The sequence below is a fragment of the Carlito syrichta genome, unplaced genomic scaffold (assembly GCF_000164805.1).
Source record: "Carlito syrichta isolate Samal-C Ts95f unplaced genomic scaffold, Tarsius_syrichta-2.0.1 Scaffold130489, whole genome shotgun sequence".
In the NCBI taxonomy this organism is placed as follows: Eukaryota; Metazoa; Chordata; class Mammalia; order Primates; family Tarsiidae; genus Carlito; species Carlito syrichta.
The window spans coordinates 78,643-88,852 of NW_007074585.1; the positions used below are offsets into that span (position 1 = coordinate 78,643).

Sequence of the window (10,210 nt, forward strand, 5' to 3'; positions counted from 1 at the left end):
TTTGAGTTGGAGTTTCACTGTGTCACCCTGGCTGGAGTACAGTGGCATCATGTTCAGGGCCACCACAACCTTGACCTGCTGGGCTCAGGCAATCCTTCCACCTCAGCCTTCCGAGTAGCTGGAAATATAGGTGCACGTTACCACACCAAGCTAATTTTTTGATTTATTATAGAGACGAGGTCTCACCAAGTTGCCCAGGCTGGTCTCGAACCCCTGGGCTCAGGTAATCCTCTTGCCTTGGCCTCCCAAAGTGCTGAGATTACAGGCTTGAGCCATGGAGCCCGGCCCATTTTATTCTTAAATTATCATTCAGATCATATCTAAATCTTGCTCATAAACCCCAAAGTGCCCGCTGCCAAGTCCCTTATTTCGGCATTTAAGATTCTTTACAATTTGCCTCCCAAATCTACCTTTTCAATACTGTTTTCATCCATATATTTATTCACTTGACATACACTTACAAAGTGTTTATCAAGGACACCGAGGAGTTGAAGATACTACAAGGTGACTGAAACAGTCCCTACTATAAAGGAGCTTAAAGTCTTTAATGGGAAAATGTACAAAGATAGCTCCACTATGAGGAAGAAAATAAATGCAATAAGAGGGATAGCAAAGGAGTTCAGAAGGTAATTTTGATGTGGGGGCATACAGGATATCTTAAAAGAGGTGGCATTTTATCATGCCTTGAAGGGAAGGCAGAGGTTCAATATGTGAGAAGAGGAAGGTCACTGCAAAAAAATGAGCAAAGGATTAGAGGTAAAGACATAGGAAACAAGTGTGATTTCCACACAGTGTATGTAAAGCAGACTAGTAAGAGGTGAAGCTGAAGAGAGACAACTGGGGCTATATCCCCACAATTAAGTATGCTTGGCCAAGGTTTGGACTTGGCTATCTATCTATTTAACAAGTATCTACGGACTACCTACAATAGGCCAGACTGCAGGTTCAGCACCAGGGAGAGAGTAGAGAGCAAGAAGACATGACCCTGAACCTCTTGAAACTTATGGTTTAACATAAAGGCAGTAAGGAGCCACTGAAGATACTGAACAGAGGACTGACATGGTCCAGGTGGAATTTAAGATCATTCTGGCATCAGTGTGTAAGATTAATTGCATAAGGAAAGAAACAAAAATTAGGTCATTCATTACATTTAATATAGGGAGGGATGAGGCCCAAGATAGTGGCAGTGGCAATGGAGGAGATAAAGGTTTGAAAGCCATTAAGGAGGAAGACTATCTGGCTCACACTTGAGTGGAAACAGTTGGAGTAGAGCAGGAAAGAGAGAACCATAAGATTGGAAAAAACTGGAACAGTGGTTGGCTCTGGGAGCAAAGACTGACTGGGAAGGTTATGAAAGTACTCTCTGAGATGGTGGTCACATCTGTACCTTGAAGAGGTTTAGTCCAGGGGTGTGGGCATTTTTAAAAACTCATCAAATGGTATACTTAGCATATGTAAATTTTATTTTTAAAAAAAATTCCTAAAAAATATTGAACTTCAGTTAATAATATGTAAACTGAAGTGTTTGGGGCAAAGGTATGATACCTACAACTTACTTTAAAAAAGATAAGATGAATTGACAGATGAACATATAGATGGATCTGTGATAAAGCAAACAGCGAAATATTAACTGCAGACTCGGTGGAGGGTACATGGTAGTCATTCACTATACAATTCTTTCAATCCTTTTACAAAAATTCCTTAATAAGATGTTGAGAAAAATGAAAAGCATACAGTTCGAGTTTGGACACTGGAAGTAATACAGAGTAAGACACAGGTTTGGGGCCCTAGACGGAGAGCTCAATTAGTGACACAAGGATTTGGGGTATTCAAGGAATCCAAGTGGAAATATTTACCAGGCAGCTGGAAATGCACGACTAGAGTTTGGTTATTGTACTTCCTAAACATCCTTCTGCCTCCATGTGTTCCCATTTACTGAAATCCTTTCCTTTTTCAAGTTTAGTATCTGACCACCCTGACCTTCTACATTTAGCACTGTACAATTAGTTCAGTGTTCCATCTATTACTAGACTGGAAACTCTTAGGATAAGCAGAATCTTATACAGAATATATACCTCCATTTCATAAAGCAATTTTCAAATAAACAAATGAATAAAACCTGACTTAGAATTTGAATATCTAGGTCTTTATGCTCACATTGATTCTTGGCTCAGAAGGTGCAGTTTTGCTTTTTCTTTCTGAGATAGGTACACAGATACACACATTCTTGAAAGGCACCATTTGCAGAGGGAAAAATAACTTCCATCACATAGACTGAAATGGAATTCTCATTCCTAAAGTGCTAATATATTTGATTTTATCTTTCTTAGTAGCTTTTCTTCCAGATTTCATCTGACATTTCATTTTGCAGAATTAAAAACATAGGAAGACAATGGTTGCACTCAGGTGGCAAAACTATGCTTGATTTTTTCCTTTCTAAATTTTAGAAAAGATTTTAGAATATAAGTGCAATAAGAGAGATGTTTTGATAACAGGGACAAAAAGTCCATGTTTTTTAAAGGAAACCTTTCATGACTACAGTCATCAGATCCTTAAAGCACACTGCTAGAAACTTCTGAGTTGTGAGGAAAGGCATCAAATCAAGTGACTGATCTCTCATTCCAATTTTCCTCATTAACAATGAGCTCCCTGAGGTTAAGAACTATGCCTGCTCATCTTTGTACTTCCTGGTACTATCCACAGCACTAAGCTTGGCATATAGTTAGCACTAAAATGGTGAGAGAACATAAATTTGACACTAAAAAGAATACCAGAAAAGTAGCCAATGCCAGTTAGTAGAAAGCCATTAGCTTATTCTGTTAACCTGAATGTTCACTCGTCTACCAATTTTGACAATCTATTTTTTAAAATGATCTCAAAGAACATCTTTTACATCTCCCAACTGCTCCAGGCAGACAGTGCTGCTAGGTGAAAGAAATTGGGTTTCGCTCCTTCCATGAATTCTAAGAGCCAGCTAGAATAAGCCAAGGAATACCTAAACCTATTCTTGGCACAATAGGAGAGTAAGTCTATTGAGGAAATCCATGAATAATTAAGATTGCTCCTATTTTTGTACGAGACTGACTCGGCTATTGGTAATATTTTATACTTTATATAATTCCATCAGATCCCCTGACCCTGCTAAATTCCCAGTGGTTCACCTCAACTCCTTAACCTCCAAATCCACTTACTACCCAGGAAGAATCTGCTTCATCTCTTATCCCCACCATACTTTAACAAATGTTTTACCTTTTCTCCTCTCTCTCGCTCTTTGTCCTTCTCTTCTTTTTTCTTTTTTTTCTCACTATGCCCATCTGTGTGGAGGACAGGAAGTGGTGGGGGAGGGGCAGCTACTCCAGGGTACGGGACACTGGGAGGAGGGCCAGGTGTCGCTGTGACCTCTCCCACCGGTGCAGCAGAAAGTCCTGAACTTCTCTTGGACTTGGAGTGTCGCTTCTCTTTATGCTTCTCCTTGTCCTTCTTCTTTTTGCTCTTCTTTGACTTCTTTTTCTTCTTGATTTCCCGGTAAGAATCATCTATCACTAACTCCCCAGCCTCTAGTTCCCCTCCAGAGGATGAGTCTGATTCTACTAGAATAGGTTCAAGCCCTGAAAGATCAAGGTTAGCACTGTGGGACTCTGGGAACTGGGAGGTGTCCGACCCACATCCTTCAGGGTCAGGAGGTGAATGTGGGTCCGAGGATGACTTGTGCTTCTTCCGGGCTGTTTTCAGAAAGCTCTGTAGCTCGTGTCCTAAGAGTAAAGCACCTTGCTCATCCCGAGCTGATTTCTTTGAGGATTTTTTCACAGTCACTTGTTGAGAGGGATACTGAAAAGACTCCTCATCAACTGAACTGCTTCCCTTTTCCTTTGGTGAGAGAATAAGTTTCATCTTTAAACCATCAGGCTCACGAAGGGTCAGTGTCTCTGTGTTCACATATAGCGGTTTCATTTTTTTGGATTTGTGGGAGCCACTATCCTCCAGGGAAAGTTCTCCACTGCTTCCACTTACTTTCTTTCTGTGGTGTTGGTGTTCCTTTTTACTTTCTGAATGGCTGGAAGAGCTAGAGGATTTCTCCCCAGTCTTTTTGGAGGGCTTGGAGCCTGCTGCCAGAGGGGAAGTGATAGCTTTCAATAGATCCATAGCTGTATCAGCAGACTGTGGGCTGGATTTTTTCTTTTTCTTCTGTGATGATTCCAAAGACGAAATGTCTAGAAATAATCAAAAGAAGTCCTGTCAGTATGACAGGAAGCAACTTCTACCAAGTTTCCTTTCTCATCAAAAACACTCAATTAACATGAGGAAGAGGCTAAGAGGAATGAGTTGAAGGGAGACCCTTTAACTGATTCCTAGCATTCAGAGATGATGCCCACGTGCTTCTTGGCTTGGTGGATTCTGCCTCTGACCTTGGAGACAGCTCTCGCCACTAAAGTTGTATGTCTTCACTGAGTCTTCGGAAGCAACCAAAGAGAGCACACCCAGAAGAATGGACTATAGCTGTGGGATTATGAGTAGTTACAATTTAGATTGCAAACAGTGTACTGCTTATTTCTGTGTTCAGAACAAAACCATTCTAGTAAGTTTAGCCTTGTCAGCTATATGCATAACATAGTTAAGAAAACTGGTTCTGAGTGGTTATACACTGGTTGAGAAGTGACCCACAGGTGCAGGCCAGAGGGCTCAAGGACTACATATGGCCAAAGGGATCCTAGACAATAATGGGCACAAGATAAGTGGATGGTTGGGGGGAGAAGGAACCTGGTACCTGGTGTATCACAAATGAAGACTGTTCTTCTATGCTGAATCCTCCAAATTACCAGCCCTCCACCTCTCTCCTCCTCCACACTGGTTTATCGGCACTCAGAACAAGAACCACTGCCCTGTTAAATAGGCCACTGAGTCAGCAATATCTGGATCCCTTGCCCCTACCCCGACTCCAAGAACCAGTGATGTGTTTATCCCACCTGCTGCCCCTTGCCATCCTCACCTCCATAGTAGTAATCATCAGAGGAGTGCTTCCTCTTCTTCTTGTGCGTGTCCGTCCCCAAGAAGTAAAGTTCGCTATCCTGCAATTAAAGAAGAGTTGGCCAATAATAAAATGATGAGGCAAAAGCAGTTTGGAACCACTTTTATTTTTATTTATTTATTTTTTACGGAGAAAGCAGGATTTATTGAGAGGACGGAAAATCTCCCACAGCGGGAGGGGACTCTTGTTTTATTTTTTTTTTCTAAGTTTTTAAAAAGATACTTCCTTCTTCAAATATTAGGAAATACGGTAAGAAGTAGTTTAAAATTTCCTAATTCAAATTTTTAGAACTTACCTTTAACTTCTTCTTGGAAGAATTCCTGACCTGAGCAGCAATTTCTTCCTCTTCCCTTAAAAAATCTTTATAAGATCGTTTCTTTTCTCGTTGGCTTCGGCCAGCTGCAAGTCCTATGTCCTCAAAAGTATGATCACCATCAAAGCAATCTGAGCAGCACAGGTTCATTTGAGAAAGGAAATGAAAAGTAAGTGACCATCAAACCACCACACACATAATGCAACAGTCCCTCTACTTTCAAGTTAAAATAATGTTTCAGTAGGTCCACTGAAATCCAGGGTTAGACCCAAAGGGACAGAATATTTCTTGATGACCTGGCTGCAAATACAAGAATCAAACCTGAAGAAAAAATGCTTCCATGCTATGCAAAGGACCCTTGCGCATTTTTGGACACGGTTTCTTAGTTGTAATCTGGTAGGTGGACACAGACTTGCAGAGGAAAGGTGGAAAAGAATAAGGACTCATGCGCTGTGCTGCTCTGTGGGAGTCCAGTATGTGGTTCCTATCCCCACGTTCCTGCACACTGGAGCTGGCAGGGACCAAGAGTGCTGCAGGGGATCACCCCAATCAACTACGAGACTCATTTCAGACTCTCGTGTTGGAATCCCTGTCCTGGTTTTCGTTTCCATGGGCCCAGTCTGGGGATGACGTGGAGGACGAGTGTCATAATAGTGCTCTGGACCATCACTTGGGAGTCCAGGCTGTGGTGCCCAGTCCTGGTCTCTATATCCATGGGCTGCAAGGAGTGAAGAGGATACCCCCTCTGGAATGCTTCTCAGGCTAATGGGTCATACCTTCTTTCTTCATGGAGTCATCATAAGCCATGGTGGTCCTGCAGGGCCTTTGTGAATGTGTCACTGTGTCCAGGCTCCTTCTCGTCTACAGGGCCAGGTCTGAGAACAAAGAAGGAAAACCCTCCTGTAATGCGAAATCACTGTGGAGAAGCAACCTTCCAGATAGAAATGCGTAGTGGTCCAAGGGCCGACTGGAAGGGCAGCAAGAAATAAAGGAGTGTCTTGTCACCTCCTCATTCTGTCTGTAAATATATGGGGGTTGAAACTGCAGGAAGTACACTAGGCTTAATTAGATTTCAGTCATGAATAAAGTTGCCATTTGGGGAAGTATACAACATACCTCATACATAAAAATATTTTCAAATTTAATGAATTTTTGAAATGCCAACAGAACTGACAACACTGAGACAAGGTAAAAACCAACACTAAGTAAGAGAGATAGGTTCAATCATGGTTACAAAATGCACAGGTAAAGCAAGACACAGAGGAAGACAGATTACACCAAACACTTGAATACCACAAAATCTTGCCAACTGGATTGGTAAAATGGTAAAATCGACTGCATTGTAATTTAAACAGAAATGATAGCATATAGGGATATTAAAGATCTTTAGAGCATAATTTTTTGGTATGTATTCTGTTAGGCTACATAAATTTGCTCAAATTTATAGAATTGTAAAAGCAGGTACATGGCTTACATTAGTTGGCCATAAGACAGCTTTCAACCGTAACAAGTCTTTCTTAAAGGCTAAGTGAACATAGGGAGATTTGTTATTTGTCCGCTGGTGATAAACTTTTATGATTATTAAGCTCTGACAAGAATTACTATAATGTAAATGATTTAAACATTGTACTGAATTTTTACAACTTTTTTTGGGTATTCAAGTTCATATGTCCATTTTGACTTTGAAGATGATAATGCTATAAAACTGTACCGTAAATTTTTTCAAATACTTTAAGGACAAGCAATGTTACAAATCTTACAGGCAACTTAAAAGGTATATATTAAATATTTTGGAAATGTTCTCATCCAGTTAGTCAAATGCTTAAAGGTTACTTTGGCCATTTATTTCAGTTTTACTTTACCTTAATTATTATAAGGGGATTTAGAAACACTGAAGGACACTTCAACAACACACTATTTCCTTCAGTAGGTGTGGGTAATACTAAGAACAAACTTTTGTGAAAGAAAAGATAAATTTGATTAACAAGGAAACTTTCATAATAAGAGTTGTTTAAAAAAAGAAAAAAGATTATTTGCACAAGTCAGATAAAATACAATGCACAGGTGAAAAAGAAGTATTATCAAGAGTAATTTATAAGTAAGATAAAGAAAAGAAACATAAAAAAGTATTTGGTCATTCCCCTAAGAAGTGAAATGAAACATGAACTTGGTCAAAGTAAGAGAAGCTGGAGTAAAGAAACTACACCAACTGGATTATTTTTTAAATAAACTGGAGAACTGCCGGCTTAAAGGGCTTTTTCATAGGAAGTGAAGGGGATATAAGGTCAGGCCTCATATAAAAATGTGAGGAGGCAAGATACATAATGTAGCCAGTTTTGCCATTCCAGGGTTTAAGTATTAAACTTTTAAAAATGGAAACTACTGTTCTCCCCTTTCCACTCAGAGTGGTGCTGACTCCAAAAGGAATGCTGGTAGGGGAGAGAGGGATGTCACAGGGATTATATCCTTTCATTGGAAAATAGTCTCTTCTCTTATGCTACTAAGATACTGAGTTTACTAGAAAAACATATAGATCACATAGGTTTTCACAGGCTGATAACGCCAAGAAGTCCCACAACTAGAGACCTTGAAGTGAATGCTTTTCATGCCAGTAAATTTTGGCAAAGAACACCTCCGTTGTCAACAACAACAAAATGCACTTTTAAATGTAAGCAAAGGCAGGTCCTGAGACATATAAGCAGGCCTTCTCTTTGGTAACATCAAAACCAACATACAAGAGAACTGAGAAATCTAACAGAATAGAAATAAGTACCTTGAGACAGTTACGAGAAAATGACCATGACTTTACTGGAATACAGAAAAAGAGCTCATGATCTCATAAGACTGCTTAAAAAACAACTCGTGAATTTTCAAAGTTGTGAGAGGGGAGAGAAAATTAGAAATTGCTCCTCAGAGGTACAGGCCAACAAGTGTTAGAGTTAAGCATTAGAATTAGGCCTGTTACTGTTTAAATGGTCTTTAAAAAGCTGGAGAGCATTTTATAGGATTAAATAACCTGAAGAAAAAAAGAGGTCTGAAGATAAGTCCAATTCATGAAAGAACTGGGGCAGCCAAGAGCATGAAAAACTAAAATTAAACACAATGGACTATATCACTCACAGTTTGGGCAGACTGATAGTCCTTACTTACATTTCTAGGTTCTTTAAAATCAGGATATTATTGCAGCTCAGGGGTTAGTTTTGGTTGCTGACTCATAGAAGAAATATGATACTAGATAACGAAGTCTCAAGCAACAGTGTGAAAGAAAGGCAGAGTTTAGGCAACATTTATATAAGACCAGATGAACGCCTGGTATTCCTTCCAGGTCTTGAATATCATCCATGATAAATTGAGAGTTCAGGGGTAGGGAGCAGATAGTGAAAATTAATGAAAATGAAAAATATTAGGATTGATTTTCACATTAGAAAACAGAGGTCATAATTACATTAAATGTTGGCAATGGTAAAACGGGTGTTAAAATCCATTCTCTTGAATTCCGTACGTTTGGAGTTTATAAAACTTAACGTTGTCAACTTCAAGAGGCAGGAATAATTTTATTTATCTCAGTGTGCTGAGGTATGACAACATAAGTAAAAGTTCATCATTTAATTCTGTTTATGGAAGGAAGAAACATGCATCATAAAAAATGTATACTTATGAAATGTGCAAATTGTTAAATGACTCTTCTGGGACTTTTCTTCAGATATGAAAAAGTAGAGGCAGAGTTTGCTCTTCCACTTGTAGATAACTATAGAAGCTATGTTCAAGCATAGGTCTTTGGGATGTCCAAAGTAATCAGGGAAGAGAATAAAATCATCAGACATAATACTTTGTTATTTTGAAGATTCAAATTATACTAAAAAAAAAAAGGTTTTAGAAGGTGATTTTTTGAGGTAACTTGAGCTCCAGCAATCACTAACAAGTTTCTTCATCCCATAATAATGCAAATGAGTATCGAAAAAAGGAAACAAAGTTAAGCCTCATAGAGCCGGCTGGAGAAGCCCTGAAATCCAGGTCCAGTCCAGGATGAGAGCCTTGTCCAAGATTCCACATTTTCTTCTTCCGACACTCGCTTCAAGAACTCCAATTGCCAGTCGGTGCAGGGAAAGAAAAACGCACATCCAGCTGTTGCCAGTTTCTGAAATGTTATGATATGAGCAGGTGATGCTGTCTTCTCAATTCCGTCGAGGTTTCCACCAATCCCTGAACACAGCGACTCCGAATCCTCTGGCCACTCCCTTCTCCGGGGATCTACCTATGCAGCACTCACAGCCCCTGCCAGCTCTGAAAGCTGCAGGGATCCCGACAGCCTGGGATGGGGACTGAATCCTCTCATTGCGGTGCAATTAAGCGGAACCACGACCACCGCACAGATTGGCTGACAACACACATTTCCATAAGACCAGCGATAGAAATTTTGACAAGCCTTATCCAATCAACAGGCTTTATTCTGGATTCGGATTTTTTTTTTTTTAATTCTATTACAAGGGAAGATAATCAGCCACCAGTTTAGCCATCAGAAAGAAGGGAGATGGATGGTCCTCCTCTTTTACGTGGTATAAAGTGAAGTCTACAAGTAGGAGTTGTGGAGGGAAAATGGGCCTGCTTGGAGAAGACTCCACCACGTTCAAACTGGGTCGCACGCAAAGAATACACACAATACCAGGTTATTTATGCAAAGAGCCCCCAGGACCCCTATTTTGTGGTCCCCACGGCAAACCAATGGGATCCTCCCGGCAGTTTTGCAGCAACAGCTAGTTCAACAAAGCTCTGTGGAGAGGAAAAGAAGAAAGCTCCTCGTATCCTCTCCTGCCAGCCGAGGACCAGCCCTCCCGCCGCCCGGCCCCCAGCGCTCTCCCCTTGACAGCCCC

The 10,210-nt window shown here is 40.4% G+C and overlaps 1 protein-coding gene across 2 annotated transcripts in view; it reads right to left on the reverse strand.

Moving 5' to 3' along the window:
• HMGXB4 (HMG-box containing 4) overlaps nucleotides 1-6,680 on the reverse strand; it is a 31,216-nt gene extending 24,536 nt beyond the window's left edge. Inside the window, exons 1-5 of one of the 2 annotated variants that reach the window (XM_008049071.2) lie at nucleotides 6,116-6,680; nucleotides 5,322-5,470; nucleotides 4,988-5,066; nucleotides 4,766-4,880; nucleotides 3,250-4,211 (exon numbers count right to left, since the gene is read on the reverse strand). In XM_008049071.2, the coding sequence (XP_008047262.1) occupies nucleotides 3,250-4,143 (894 nt within the window). In that variant the 5' untranslated portion in view covers nucleotides 4,144-4,211; nucleotides 4,766-4,880; nucleotides 4,988-5,066; nucleotides 5,322-5,470; nucleotides 6,116-6,680. The remainder of the gene's footprint in view (nucleotides 1-3,249; nucleotides 4,212-4,765; nucleotides 4,881-4,987; nucleotides 5,067-5,321; nucleotides 5,471-6,115) is intronic. The other variant, XM_008049070.2, reaches the window with a different exon arrangement.
• Between the last annotated feature and the right edge of the window lie 3,530 nt (nucleotides 6,681-10,210).